General features: G+C 44.0%; 1 protein-coding gene across 2 annotated transcripts in view; it reads right to left on the bottom strand.

Moving 5' to 3' along the window:
* MCC (MCC regulator of Wnt signaling pathway) overlaps nt 1–15,927 on the bottom strand; it is a 439,298-nt gene that overhangs the window by 279,730 nt on the left and 143,641 nt on the right. Inside the window, exon 1 of one of the 2 annotated variants that reach the window (XM_060635192.3) lies at nt 1,932–2,531. The exons of the other annotated variant lie outside the window; for it this stretch is intronic. Coding sequence (XP_060491175.1) covers nt 1,932–1,988 — 57 coding nt within the window. The 5' untranslated portion in view covers nt 1,989–2,531. Of the gene's footprint in view, nt 1–1,931; nt 2,532–15,927 lie in introns of those variants that run through there. 2 annotated transcript variants of the gene reach the window in all.

Genomic DNA, 15,927 nt, shown 5'->3' with positions numbered 1-15,927 from the left:
TGATTGGGCAGAAGCTTATTTCCTCAGGGACAAGTGTTCCATAATGCTCAAGTATTACCACTCCAACTAACGCGGGGGCCACGAAGCACCCTCCACCCTTCCCTTTGGCCACAAGTTTTCTAAGGAGTATATCGGAGTGGATACAAGTAGGCAAGGAATCCCCCTAACTCTGGGTTCAACTAATGCCCTCCCCTGATCACCCCAACACCAGGAAAGTCCGTTAGGACCTCCTCTCTTTCTCTAGCCAGTATCCTAGCCACCTTCATCCTAAACCTGGAATTCATTCTGAAAACAAAAGGTAACAACAACACACTTCAGGTAAGGAGAATTAATGCTGCCACAAAGAAATAATGTGAAAGACCAGGGAAAGACTTTCTGCAGGACAAACACACCTTTAAGTTTTTGATTTTTAAGTGACCTTACAAGGTAAGTCACAGGTTCCTCCTTAAATAGGGTTTCTCCTGGGTCCTTGGTCCTAGCAGGGCCCTACGTTCTATTTTTGATGTGAACTTCTCCCTGCTTGTAAAATTGGCAAAAATCACTTAGGTCTTCCTGCCTCTTCCCTTAACCTCTTGTTTTCAAGTTACATCCTCCCCCTCTTAGCATCTCCTCACCTTGTAAACCACAAGGGAATCCACCAGGATTAGGAAATGCCTCTACCTCATTCACCAACACCTCCAAATGCTACTCTAAACCCTAGTAGGGACAACGCAGCAGCAACACACAGAGCACCAGGCAAGGGCCCAGGGCATTCACTGCTGGATACCATCTGCAGACCCACTCAGGTTTCCCCGGTCTATGCGCCCCCCCCCCCCTTCCCCATCTCCAGCCCTCTCCCCACAGCCAGGGCTGCATCCTTTCATTTTTCCTTCATCCTCGGTAATCTGACATCACCTCTGTCTGCCTTCCGGCTGTTTTTACACTGGTCTCCTTTTCTTCCCCTTTCCTCTCTTCAGCCATACTCAAGAAGCACAGACTATTTATTCTACTTTTGCCCCATAAATAGCTCAGTGATGATGTTAGGAGGAAAACCCACAGCCACCAAGACTCCTGCTGTAGACATCGGTCACACAGAACCCTCCTCTCCTCTCTTTTGAGCATCCACTCAAAAGAATACTTTTCAGGTATTCAAAGGGGGGGGGCGCTCAGGGGCATGGGGGGGGGGGAAGAGGGGTTGTGCCCGAGGCATCCCTAAAGTCATCAAAAAAAAGGTGGCTTTGAGCATCTCACCGCTGACATATTTGCATACCGTTTGATGTAGCTTTAATTTCAAAGAGAGTCTCAAACACTCAAGTGGGTATGTTACAGTGAGAGCCAGGAATTGCAAATGCGCTTGCCTCAAAGACTCAGGAGTCCAGTCCAGGGCAGGAAATAAAGTTCTAAGCCGCTTTGATGTGCTTCCTCCCCACTCCCCTCCCCAGCGTGGGTCATTCATCTCCGCCGACGAGAGACCACCTTGCCCGAACTTAACCAAACGCATTACACGTGGGAGCCAAGTGGTAGATTTAACAATCCAATGAGCTCCGCAGCCCCACCAAATTAGTTACCAACGGCTTCGGTTCAGCTTGGGATCCCCGACTGCTAAGAAAAGCAATGTTGAGCCTAAACTGGAGGAACCGGGGTAGGAAGGGACGGAGGACCCAGATCCGCGGAGAGCAGAAGGTCTTGGCGGCGCGGTGAGAGCTTGTTTCTTTTTTGAGCCACTGATTTCAGACTGAAATATCAAGCCAGTTCAGGTCATTTCCTGAGTAGCACAAGTTAAAACAAGATCCAAAAAATCTATTAATCTTTAATTGCGCTGCCTCCCGCCTGGGAGCACGAGGTGGGTAGGGCGCAGGGGTGTAGGGCTGGGGGCGATCGGGAGGGACCGGCCGTTTGTCGGAAACCAAATGCCTGAGAAGCCAGAGCTCGCGACCTCAGCTGTTCCTTACCTCACTCAGTTCCGCCGAGGAGTCGTTTCCATATTTCATGGCAACTCCAGAATTCATGACTGCACTTTTCAGAGCCGAGCTCCTCCTCCTCCAGGTCTCGGAGCTTCTGAGTTGGGCTTACCAGGCTCGATAGCCACCGCTTGGTCCCTTCTGGCACATTTCAGTCTAGACAGCCATTTTCACCCAAGACAGTGGGGAAGCCCCAAGCAAGGATGAAAGCTCTCCTGGAAGGCACAGAGTCGGCTGGCGTTTCACGGACGAGCCATTGCTGCAGGAGGCTCGGCGGTGTGGCGCGCTCGCAGCTGCTGCAGCGGCCGAGCCGGCGCGGGGACCCGCCCGCGCGCTCCCACCGCTGGGTCCCGGGGCACTGCCACCCTCCGAGCCGCCGAGCCGCTCCTACGGGGCCTCGCCGCCCCCCATTACCAGGCTGGAGGGCACCTCCCAGTAGGATCCGGCACCCCGGAGGGCTTCAGCGAGCTCCCGAAGAAACCAGGGCGGCGGGGAGAGCGAGACCCGCGCCTCGGGCTCCAGGGAGGGAAAGAAAGCTACAGAAAGCCGGAGCGGGGCTGCACTTCACGCTGAAGTTTCCCTTTTGAATCGTCTGGAGTTGTAAGTGGTTTCTGATTGAACACAGCTGTCTAGCTGCTCGGTGCGCGGAGAAGGCGGGGCCAGAAAGAGAAAAGGGGCGGGGGGGGGGGGGGGGGAGGAGGCCGAGCAGAGGGGACCTTGCCGGGAGAGCAGGCATCCTTCCAGCTCTCTGCGATAGTAATTACAGGACCCAAGTCCAGGAGGAAGAGAAGAAACAGAAAAGGCCACCTGAGTATTTGTGCAGAAATTTTTTTTTCAAAATTCCTCCTAGAAGCCCCTTTCCATGATCTAATAAGGTCAAGACAAATCTGACCACTGTACATCAGGCAGCGCTGTGCACTTCTCATGGCACATTAAGATTTTACAAGAGTGTAGGACGGTCATTTTCCCCTGATCTGTCTAAAGTCAACACCGAGGGTGTAAATTCACTGTGAAACTCCCTCTCTGTCGCTGGGGCAGATTACATTTTCTGCATGTCGATAATGAAGATGCCCCATTCCTTGAGAGGTATAAAATAGGCTTACATTTTCCATCCTCCCCAACGCTAGACTGTCCTTTTAAATGTTACATTCTCCATCCTCTTCAACCCCCATACCTTCCTTAAAAATCTCACTGCTCATCTGAGCAGAGCTAGGTCCGTATTTCTGGGGTTTGGAGTATGAATCAGAAAAGATTCAATGGACTGTTACATCCAGTAGACTGGTGGAATCAGAACTCCCCTCAGTTTTGAGTTTCCCTGAAGTTAAAGCATCTCTGTGTAGGGAGGTGACAGGGAAGGGATTTTTCTCCCCTTAAAGGTTAAAGTCCCTCTGAACTTGAAATACGCTGAAAAAATGTTCTGATCCTTCCAACAGTAGGTCTGCAGGATTGCTTAAGAGGCCGCATCAGTCTCTTTCTACACAATGGGAACAAAATGTCTCCATCTCCAGTGACAGACTTGGCATTTCCTAGAGCCTTCTATGAAAAAGCCATTGTATTGTTAATTTCCAAGGTCTTTTTTTTTTTTTTCAACTCAAATAGGATGTTTATTTTGCTCTTTAAGAAGGGGCAAAGAGCTTGACCATTTGCATTTATCTTCTTACCCAGCTGCCTTCCTGGTGAGTTCATTCATTGCCTGATAGAGGCACTATTGGGATAAAAAAAAGTTTGCTGCTTTGGGGGAGCACTGGGTCCCAAGTTTCGGGGCACTGCCAGACTAGAGCACATTGGGAGAAGCTCTTCTGCATGGGGAGAGGCTAGGAAGCCACATTTACTTATCTTATTTACTCATTAAAACCTATTGAGAACTGGGCGCCTGGCTGACTCAGTCAGTGGAGCATGTAACTCTTGATCTCCAGGTTGTAAGTTCAAGCCCTGTGTTGGGTGTAGACATTACTTAAAAATAATATCTTTAAAAATCATTAAAAAAAAAAACCCTATTGAGAACTGAATGTGTGTTTGAAGATGGAGATGGTGGTGAAAGACTATAAAAATATAAAGGAGACTCAAACACTAGCCCTGCCCATAAGGTGTTTATAGTGTCATAAAACATAAAGAACATAACAGTTCTGGATAGAAAATGAAACTTACCATGAAAGCAACACAAATGAAGATCTAGTGCAGTTCAGGGGAGGAAATAGGATTTTGGCTGGACTGAGTTGGAGGAGAACTGTGAAGGAATCTTAGGAGAGGCAGCATGTGAGTTGATCTCTGGAGGGCGGAGTCCAGCAAAGGTGGGGAGTAAGGTGAAGGTACCCCAGACAGAGGGACCATGTGAAAGAAAATATGGATGGAGGATGGAATGTGCCGGGCGTGTGACGGGAATGGCGGGTGTTCCATTTTGGAGTGGAACCTGGATTAGGTAAGTGAGTTACAGCCAGATCATGAACAGTTTTGAGTGACAGGCTAAAGGAATGGGACTATGATAGGCAATGGAGATCCACTAAGGGTTTCTGAGCACGGAAATAATAGGATCAGAGCTTTGCTTTGAGACATTCCAGTGGATTTGTACCACACTCGTGAGCAACTCACATGAATTCAAATAGACTAGTGTTGAGTGTGATTCTGGTGTTTAAAGAAACATATTTTTCATACTAGATGGCCCCTAAAACCAAGCAGATGACTTCATCTGGTGTTCAACCAAAAGAAAATGATCTGTTCCAAGACTGAAGGAAAAATTGGCAGTGTTGAACTTATTAAGAAGCAGTATGACTGCAGATTCCACTTTATGGACAATATAAGGCATTTTCAAGAGGAAAGTTGAATATATGGAATTTTCTTAAATAGTGACTTGAATACTTAACCACCACAGAAGATGCAACTCCATGACAATCTGGCAACAGTGAATGTAAGTTGAAAGTGGGACCTGAACATGCCAATGAGACTATCCCAGTAGGTCCAGCAAGAGGCTACAAAGGCCTGACTTAAGTTGGAGCAATGGAAATGGATGGGAGGGGACAGATGGAAGAGATTCTATAGGAAGAGAGTAGACAGGGGCACCTGGGTGGCTCAGTCAGTTGAGCATCCAACTCTTGATTTCAGCTCAGGTCATGATCCCACAGTCATGGGATCAAGCCCCACATCAGGCTCCATGCTGATCATGTGGAGCCTGCTTTGGATTCTCTCTGTTCCCCCCTCTGTCTCTGCCCATCCCCTGCTCATGCACACTTGCACATGCATTTACACGTGCTCTCTCTCAAAATAAATAAAACTTAAAACAAAAATTTTTTAAAGACTCTCTCTCTTTCTCCCTCTACCCATCTCCCTTGCTCTATTCTCACTCTCTCTAAAAATAAAACAAATAGGCCCGTCTTTCCTGACAGCTCAGAGCCTGGAGCCTGTTTCGGATTCTGTCTCCCTCTCTCTCTGCCCCTCCCTCCCTCATGTTCTGTCTCCCTGTCTCTCAAAACTAAATAAACATTAAAATTTTTTTAATTAGGTAAATAAATAAGGAAGAAAGTAGACAGAGACTGTGGTGGAAGGAGGAGAACTTAAATGTGACTTGTAGATCTACAATGTGGCTGAGTGTGGTTTCAGGCAATGTCCTCAACAAAAATAGGGATTCCAAAGAAGGAATAGGTTAGGGAGGAAACTATGTTTGAGATATCATAAGTTTGAAGTGACAACTGGATATTCAAGGGGAGCTGTTCAGCCAGAAGCTTGCAGGGGAGCTACAGGGATAAATCAGGGTTGAGATGGAGATGAAGGTTTGGGGTTACCCCTACTAAAACAATAAATAAAACCGTGAAATCAAGTAAGGCTGCCAAGGAAGAAAAGACAGGGAAAAGCGGTCTGAGGACATTATCTTAAGGGAGGTCTTTTCATGGAAGGTAAAGAATAAAAGAGGAACTGGCAGGGAAGGCCAGTTAGCAGAACTAGGGAGATAACCAGGAACTCTGGTCTGGGAGTCTAAGGGAGATGTCAAGGCAAGAGGGCAGTATCTATATTATAAGCTACAGAGAGAGCAGAAGCCTGAAAACTGATAAAGGAGCACTTCAAAGACATTAATGTCCATCGAAGAGGAATTTCTACAAAGCTAAGGAGACGGAATGCAGATTACCAGAGTGAATGAAAAGGACCTGTGATGAGTAACCGTGTACTACTCTTTCCATAAATTTGATGCTGACAGGAACTCGGCAGATGGCATAATTTCTTAGAGTAGGTAAGCAGTACTGAGTAGAGGATAGGAGGGGCATATGTGAAGTCTGGAGATACAGAGAGAGAAGGCGGATGGACCAAAGTTCCTGAGAAGGGAGGGAAGGACAGAACCAAGGACCATGAGATTAGCTTTGGATAGGCTTGGGGAGGCAGAGGATTCTGATGCTTCTTCCCAGGAGAGCAGTAAGGGTTGAGAGAGCTGGAGACTTTACAGACTAGTAGCGACAAGACTTCAGACATACATACTAACTAATAGCACTTATTGAACAGCCATCCAACTTCCCTCTGTGTGATTGTGGAGGGGGTAATGAAGACTAATAACTTGTAATTAAATTTTACTTTAAGGAAAGGAAGACCTGTCAATGCAAGAATAGAATAGTCGTGACCTTGACCTCTGAAATTGTTCAAGAACGGGGGAAGGCTGGGGGGACACACTGAAAGTCATTCGAATGTGGAGAATGGTTTCATGCAATGAGCTTTTCCCAATCTAAGATTCCATGAAATGAAGTGGTTTTTTCTTTTGTTTTGTTTTTTGCTATCATTTAAACATTTTGTTATTTTTCTTAACCTGTTAGTCTAGTCAGAAATCAAGCTGGGAATCTCTACCATCAAGAAAGCTAAAGATAAGTGCTGTACACAAGATGTCAACTGGGTCAACATCCTAAGTACCTGAGAAATGCAAGGAGCAGCCCAGCATGTCATCTCAGCACACCGGAGGGGAATAAAGCCTCAAATGCATTTCCAGTATAATAAGAGAAAGGTCTCAAGGTTAGCACTCACCGTAGTTTACCAAGTATATAACTGAATGCCTACAAATCCTTCCACATTGTGGCCGCCTCAACGTGATACCTCTAGAAGAGCTTCTCCAAGTTCTGCTTCAGCAGAGAGTCGGCTCCAGTCAGAGGTGTGGGTAGGAGGTGGCAGAGGTGTTTATTAGCATCAGAGAGCAGGGCTGGGAGGAGCAGGAAAACCTGCTTTCTAATGGGGCAAGACCCTGAGTTCCCTTCCTTCCTGGGCCTTGTCTTCCCTAAAGGCTAATCTCATCCCATCTGGTCTCTGGGACAAGAGGCAACCACAGCCCTGGGAAAGTTTCTGGGAAAGCAGAGGTTGCCGTTTGCAGGAGTGGATGGGACTGTGTGCTGATCACACACTGTAGCCACACTGGCATTCTGCTGTTGGGGGCAGTCTGACCCCTCTATGTATGGCTGCTGACCTTGGTGAGTTTCTATACAGTAGGGATAATATTCTGGGTCTTGTCTGTACTCTCTACTGGTAATGAATATCAGATGAATCAAAGAAACCTTAGGCAAAAATCTTGAACCTCCAGCATTAAGGAAATTGACTGAAACTTTGGGGCTGGCTAACCTGAGCCCTCTGTCTCTACCCACCCGGGTATCCAAACCACCCTTGCTTGCATAGCAGTCCTCTGTGCTGGGTCAGGCTTGTCCTCCTCCAGCCCACACAAGAACCCAAACTCCAAAACTGTCCCATGCCCCCTTGAGTCTCTCAACCCAAACAGTTGATACCTCAGATTTTAAGAAGAAAGCAGTAGTTAGCTAATTCACACAAAGGTGAAAAATACCTCCTAATCTTCTCAACCAAGCCCAAAGCATTTGCATTGGAGAAAGAGAATGCTTTTTAATGATGCTAAAAGGTGGGGTTTCTTGAAGAAGAAAGTTACTTTTCAGGGGAAAGGGAGATTTCAGATCTGTGGGGATTCAGGAAGTCCCAAACCCCTAATTCCTTGAGGGTCATAAAAGTCAAACTATACACTCAAAAGAATTTCCTGCCCTAAATCTTCAAGCCTACCCCACTGTCCCACCCCCACGAGTCCAGAAATGCTCTCCATAACCCAACTCCTATGGCCCCCCCTGCTCAATCACCAAGCCAGCTTTTCTCTCAGGCACTGGGCCAGGCGTGAGTCCCATGTTGGGAACCTCCAGGCAGCTTTGATGGCCTGCCCCATCACAGACCTCATTTGCTCCAGGTGCCACAACATAAAGAATTCGGAGAGCATTGCACTGGACAGTCTTTGTCTTGGTCTCCGTGCCCTCAGAGAACAACATGAAAAAACTGGAGGAAATCCTATAATCACCTAGCTCCCCCCTGCATCCCACTTACCTAGATAACGATATGCAGAGTCAGCAAGTTTGTGGTGTTCATTCAAAAAAAGAAAAACATCCACTATGTGCCAGACATGGTGCTATGCCTTGGGATTTAGCAGTATATGGGGCAGAAAAAAATCCTTGCTTGGTGGAAAATGATTAATAAAGAATACAGCTTGTGATGGGTGTTATCAAGGAAATAAACAGGAGCTGTGATGATGGAGAGCAGGCCCATTAAATGAAGCAATCAGAGATGGTCTCAATGAGGAGATGACATTTCAGCATGAAGGTCAAGAAGGAACCAACTAGGCAGAAAGCGGGAGAAGACCAAGCAGTGGGAGCAGCAAGTGCAAAAATTCAGGGGCAAGAAAGGACTTGACTTTTCCAATAAATTTCAATAAACTTCAAGTCTGTTATTTAATGTAATTTTAAATATTGAGAAAAAGTAGTGTGAAGGAACATGATGAAAAAGATGATGGAGGAAACAGACCATGCAGAGTATGTGTAGGCCATAGGTTTCATTCTGTGTACATGAAGATGCCACAGGAAGACTAAGTGGGGCAGAGACATGTTCCAATTTACATTTTTAAAAGGTAAATCTATTCCTATACAAACTTTACCACTGGGCAACCTAAAAAATAGACAAAAGAAAGTTCTTGCTTTATAGAAGTATTCCTTTTTTTAATGTTTTATTTTACTTATTTTGAGAGAGAGAGAGAGAGAAAGAACGTGTGTGCACACGTGATTGGGGTAGAGGGCAGAGAGACAAGAGAGAGAATCCCAAGCAGGCTCCATACTGTCAGAGCAGAGCCGAACATGGGGCTCGATCCCACGACCCTGGGATTATGACCTGAGCTGAAATCAAGAGTCGGACCCTTAGTCGACTAAGCCACCCAGGCGTCCCCTAGAAGTATTCCTGTGAATAAGTGAAGAATTGATTGAAATGGAATATCCCTATTTTACAACCACTAAAGAATTGATAGATTTAGGTATAAAGCACATCTACTAACATCACAAAACGACATAACACCACCACACACACGACTTCTGATGGAAGAATACACCTATGAAGACATCTCAGCAGTGTTTAACATGAGGAAACATGTTAAATTAACCACGGTGCAATCAGTGAAATCCAGACTCTACAGGACAAACAATCTGGGTTCTTCAAATAAATTGCAAGGGGAAAAAACACAAGTGAACGAGTAAAATATTAATGGAAGGGGAAACCTATAGACATATCAGCCAATTATAATGTGTGGTCCTCATTGGGATCTTGAATCAAACAACCTGACTGTAAAAAATTAAGGTATTTATGAGACATTCAGAAATAATACTTTTCAGATATTTGATGATTTTAAAAGTTACTTTTTAGATGTGTTAATGGTCTTAAGGTTATCCTTAAAAAGAGTCGTTACCTTGTGTAGTTATATATTGAAATATTTAGGTGTGAAATGACACAATGTCTTGGATTTGTGTCAAAATACTAGAGGAAAAAAAAATACTAGAGGAGACAAGGATATAGATGGGGTTTTCAGTGAAACAGACTGACATGTCCTTTGGTTTTGGAGATTACTGGTGACCTTGAGAGAAGCAATTTCATTGAATGGTGGAGAGGGATAGAAACTAGATTTGTGTCGACTGAATAGTGACTAAGAAGGAAAATGTTGAGAGAGCACAGGGAGAGAACTTTTGACAAGCTTATTGCCCAGTCTCACTATTACTGAACTATCAGATGAGATCTTGAACCAAAATCCTAACTTCTACTTCTGAGCTTTTCTCTCCCTGCACGAGGCTCCTTCAGTCAAGTTATCCTGGAATCCGTTCTTGGCCGGGATTAGAAACTCTGAGTTGTTACCATGGTGGATCTCTCCCTAAACTGGTACTTGAAGTCTGTTTCGTCATGCTGGGTCCTCACCTTTTTGTTTATGAAATCAGTCACATTGTTTTTAGACCCAGTGACTTACTGCTGTGAAAGAGATGGAATGCAGTAGATAATTTGGTTTGTCTGTGTTTAAAAATCTGCTAAGAAAAGAAATACTTGAAAACTATTTCCAGATTAAATCTCACACATAGAGCCTTTTCCACAACCCAGCCTTTTCCAATGGCAAATGCAACTCAAGAGAAGAAAGCACCCCTGTGGTGTTTGTCTGTCTCTTTAACTGCATTCATGGTCTGCCTCACACCCAGACTAGGCATTCAAATAACCCAGAATCGTTTGGCATAGACACCCCTGACATTATTAGTGGGGAAATCCTAGCTGAGATTCACCGCCTTATGCAAGCATCATGTGATGCTTCAAAAACCTCTTTGCCGTCTGATAAGATATTTTGGAGCCCAATAAGTATCTATGTCATCTTGCCTTAAATATTCAAAGTATCTTTCCAAATCTTTACTCATTTGTTGTCCAAATGTCTTTAAAATATATCAGGTTCTTCATAGAAAGGAAAATATAATCAGTGGAGATTAGGGATTTGGAAATCCAAGGGAGTTTAAAAAGGCTGGGGGGGGGGGGGCAGGGAGGCTAAATCTTCCCAGGAGTACTTGCATATGGTCAATCTCCTGGAGAGGAAAAGGAAAAAATATATATTAAATAGATGCATGAAAATAGATGTAGTAAAATTGGAGAGTATGCTGAAATTAAATGAATTCCAAATGCCTGCCACTGTTGTTTGTAGGGCTCTTTGGGAGGCTAAAACAGCATTATTCCATTACTCTCTTTTAGCTAGAATATGCTACAGGAGTTGCCCAAAAGGAGTAGAGAAATAATTAATCTAATATGCCTCATAGACCTAATGACAAAAGAGGCAATTCACTTGGCATCATACCAAGCTGATGGGTGAAGAAGGAAGATCTCGGGCACAGGCGGGGAAAGTCATTCCCAGACTTTGAATCCACAAGTGCCAATGGATGGGCTGCTATGGAAGAGATCTCCCACAGGGACAAGCCAAGACATGAGGAGCAGGCTCCTGCCCATCCCTCCCAGCCCTCCTCAGTTCTACATGATTTAACACATGAGCTCAAACTCTCCCTTCCAAGCAAATGCTGTGTGATCAGCAACTCTAGCCTTGACCCTTGCTTGTGCTCCAGTTAATGTTTTTTCAGGTAACTACCAGACACTTTCATTAAGTCTTGCCATCACCACCGTAAAGCCTGTCTAAAACTGAGCTTGTCATGTTCCACCAAAAACCAGCTTTAATTTCAGCTTGCAAATTTCTGTTAGTGGAATCAGAGTTTCCAGTCTAGAAACATTGGAGTCATTTTCAGCCCCCTCCTCCGTCATCTCCTCTGCCAGTCATTTAGGCCTTTCTCTCCACTTGGTCTCCATTTGTACTGTTAGCAGCATCTTCCAGGCCTTGTCTCTTTATATTTTAGTAACTATAACTTAGCAATATGACTCAACTCCAAATCATTCTGCATATTCTAGCCCAGCTATTTTTCTCCAAAATACAGCTTTCGATCATATCATTGCACAAGTAAATCTTTTTTTGAGATATTTTTATATGCTTTGTTGAGATATAATCCACACAACATAAAATTCACTTTTTAATGTGTACATTTCAGTGATTCTCAGTATATTTGCAGAGTTGCACAACCATTACCACTATCTAATGGCTGTGTCAATATTAGAGAACAGAAGCAGTTTGGGTCCAGTTGGTAAATAACCATCTACCCAAATCAGAGGGTGCCCACTCCCTAACCAGTCACTGCCCAGGCTACCCCAATTCCTATCTCCAGAAACTCCCAGAACTTTCTATAGTTCAGCTGCCATCAGACTAACAGCTGGCACAATCAAGGACTCTTGGACCTTCCTCCATTACTGTGGCTACTCCCTGGTATCAAGTATTTCGTAAATCACCCCTGGAGAAAAGAGGTATTATTTCTTAAATGAAGACGGAATCAAAGAATGCATTTCTTTATTAAAGGTACGCAGTTACATGGTTCGGTTAAATCATCCTCATACTCGCACAGAATTTGCTTACAGCATGTAAACCCATCTTCCCCAGCGCCTTTACCACTCTCCAAATATGAAACCCTTTTAAGGTTCCATATTCTTTACAATGCCAATCCATCTTTGCTTTCCAGCTCAAGTTCCTTTCTGTTTGTGTGCTCATACCCCCAGGATCTTTTTAGGTTTCATATTCCTGAATTAACCAAAATATTTGGCTTATTTTCCCAGTTATTAGGAACAAAGCCATTTGAATGCACCGTCAGCCTCCTCTTTGCCCTTCAGAGTCTGTTTTGTGAAAGTCCGTGGCATATGAGGAAGTATGCACAGGCCACTATCCAAACTAACAAAAGCTACCCTGTTTTTCCTTCATATCCCAAATATTAAGTTTTTGCCTTTTTTCTTCATACAACTCATGTTTAAATCTTTTCATTTGAAATTATTTTTCAAACACCTTCCATTACTGGCAACAAGGATAAAGAGAGAGAAATGTATCTCATGAGAAATAAAAGCTAGCCCCAAAATGCAAACAGCTGTCATTTGGGCGAATTTGGAAATTTGAAGAACAAGAAATTGAAAACAATTTTGAACTAATTTCTTTTACTTTTCTTAAGGCAGGAACCTCCTCAAAAGTGAACATTCCTCCAGATTTTTGAGACAACAGTGTCAGATTGATGCCTTTTCAGATGTAGCCTTGCCTTCATTCAAGAAATATTTATCAACTACTATGTGCCAAGCATCTTGTTAGGGACTAGGGATGTAATGATGAATAAAAAGAGATACCATCATTGCCTTCCACTGATCCTAGAATCATATTGTGGGAGGACACCAAGATGCCCCAACCTTCACAACTCCTTGCCAACATGTCCTTGTCTGTAACTTTGCAGTGCCCTCCCACTCTGATTCTGGACTTGTCCGTGTGACTTACTTTGGTCAGTAGAATGAGCCAGAGGTAATGGTGTACCTGTGCTGCCTCAAGAGCCTTTCATGTGTCCTCCTGAGCATTTGCCACTAACATGAGAGCATGCCTGGGCCATTCTAGAGGATGAGAGACACAGGGAGCCGATGCCCCAGTCTTCAATCAGCAGTCAGCCAGCTCATCCTCAGATATATGGGCTATCCCAGCCTCTCCAACCAAGATCAACATTTGCCCTGCCAACCTGCAGCTGACCCCAAATACATGAGCCATAAACACTTACTGTTGAGTGCTACTGAGATTTTGTGGTGTTTTATCACACAGCATATGTGGCAACAGATTACTGCTACATTACTTAACCATAAAAAGGAAACACAAAATTAGAAGCTGCAGTGTGTGCTCTGAAGGGCAGGAGTATAGAAACACAAGAGTACATGAAAGCTACATCTAGCCTACAACAGTGGAGAGGGGAAGGTCAAAGAACACTTCTGTAAGGAACAGATGTGTGGGCTAAGATCTAAAGGATGTACAGAAGTTAACTAGGTAAAAAACGGGAGAAAGAGTTATTTAGGTCACTGGAACAGCATGTGCAAAGGCTTTGTAGGGAAGGAATACAGCCAGTGAGTTACTAATAAGAAGGCCAGCAGGGGCGCCTAGGTGGCTCAGTCGGTTAAGTGTCTGACTTTGGCTCAGGTGAGTTAGAACCTGTGCTGACAGCTCAGAGCTTGGAGCCTGCTTCAGATCCTGTGTCTCCCTCTCTCTCTGCCCCTCCCCTGCTCACACTTTGTCTCTCTCTCAAAAATAAATAAACATTAAAAAAATAATAATTAAAAAAAGAAGGCCAGTGTTGGGGTGCCTGGGTGACTCAGTCAATTAAGCATCCGACTCTTGATTTCAGCTCAGGTCATGATCTCACAGTTTATGGGACTGAGCCCGAGTTGGGCTCTCAGCTAACAGCATCATGCCTGATTGGGATTCTCTCTCTCCCTCCTCTCTGCCTCTCCCCCACTCATTCTCTCTCTTTCTCTCTCTCTCACAATAATTAAAAATGAAAAGTAAAAGCATAGAGAAGGAACATCAAAGTCTGTGAGGGCCAAATTACACATTGGAAGAAAAATGGGTTTGAGGAAATTAGAGCTCCTATTCTGGTGTAAGAGTTTTTGTCCTATCTGACCCTGGTGGGTGAGTGTGCAGCTGGGCTGGAGACGTAGGAGAAATAGGCAAATAACAGGAATGTCCCAGGGCACCTTCCTCTGTGGAAGTGCGTCTCCTAATCCAGAAGTTACAGGTTGGTATCAGCACTCAGCTATTTTCTTAGGTTCCTGTTGTTTTGGGGTGTTTTTCGTGCCTCCTTTAGTGGAAATCATAGTCTGAGAAGATATCTGAATTCAAAATAGATATTGCACACTCTCTCAAAGCTCCTGGAGAGGCCCATATAAGAATCTGCCATTTTATAGGCAAAATGGTAGAGTAAAATCAAAAGGTCATAGGGCTTCACTTTGCCTTTAGTTGGCCTTTAAAAATGATAGGCAAACAAAAGCTCATTTTTCCAATTACAATATAGTTGGACTTGTGAGTCAGGGTTGGAGAACTGTAGCCCTCTGTTTTAGAGATTTTTATGGGGATGCTCTTTTCCTGCCAGTCCTGAGGTGTTTGTACTAGAAAGGGGGCACATGAGCACCATTACTGCGGTCTCACCTGAGAGAGGTGTTTTGCTCAACTCCACATAGCATGCAGCCAGTGTGATATGGACCAAGAAAGAGTCTTGCTGGGCCCCTGAACCTTCCACATTTGGCTTCACTGGGTCACAAAGTTCATTTTGGCAGGTCAGCTGAGGTTCAGCAGGACCTTCTCATTTCTCGTCCAAGGATCTGGCTCATTCCGGGCCTTGGACTCTGGCCTCCGATTTGCGTACTCTGTTTGCAGATTTAATCTGCCCGGGAGCTTTGTTCTCCTCAAGCAACAAGAAAGGATTTTTTAACAAAACGCATTATAACCTCTATTTAGTATTCATGTTCTCTGCAAATAAAGTTGGTGATTTTTTATTACTGGATGAGGTTCTTTTAAGGTGAGGATTAGAAGATGTTACACTTGATCTTAGCCAAAAGGCCGAGAAGCGATAGATGATGTTAAATTATAAATCCCAAATTTAGTGCCGTGCTCTCATGCACATATCCTCAGCCCTGCTAGGAAATCCCCAAATTCCTAACAACAGACACATCAGTGAACTCTTCTTCAACAGTAGTTCCCAAAGCTCTGTCTCTTTTATTGGTAGAATTTGCATAGTCTCCATATACTGAGCACAGTCATTTATCTAGTGGGGGCTCAACAACTTACAGGTATTAGATTGAACCTGATGGGACTGACAATGTTCACAGAACATAAATGGTAAACAGCATGATTTTTAAACAGTTCAACTTAATACTAAGTTCTGTGGCACAAAGCCAGTTTAGAAAGTCTAGTTTGAATTGTTATGTAAATAATCTTAATAGCATCCAGAGAGGTCAAATGCTCATTTGACTTTTTTTTTTTTTTTTAATGACAGCAAAAGATTGGGATGAATGGATTATTTCTCCTTACAAAGTACCCAGACGCTGCTGGACACAAAGTAGACTCTCAAGAGATGTTTCTTTTAATAAGTAGGAGAATCTACTTCACATTAATCATATTCAAAATTGAAAGACTATACAGATAACTCGAGAATATTGCTTAAAATCCTTTGTATTGCTAACTGAATTAAAATAACTATTACAAAGAATAAGAACAAGGGAAAAATAAATTTAAAGGCCACATCTGCTAGCA

The sequence above is a fragment of the Panthera onca genome, chromosome A1 (genome assembly GCF_046562875.1).
Source record: "Panthera onca isolate mPanOnc1 chromosome A1, mPanOnc1 haplotype 2, whole genome shotgun sequence".
In the NCBI taxonomy this organism is placed as follows: Eukaryota; Metazoa; Chordata; class Mammalia; order Carnivora; family Felidae; genus Panthera; species Panthera onca.
Note: the sequence above shows the minus strand (reverse complement) of the source record. Positions and strands in the feature narration are given on the sequence as shown.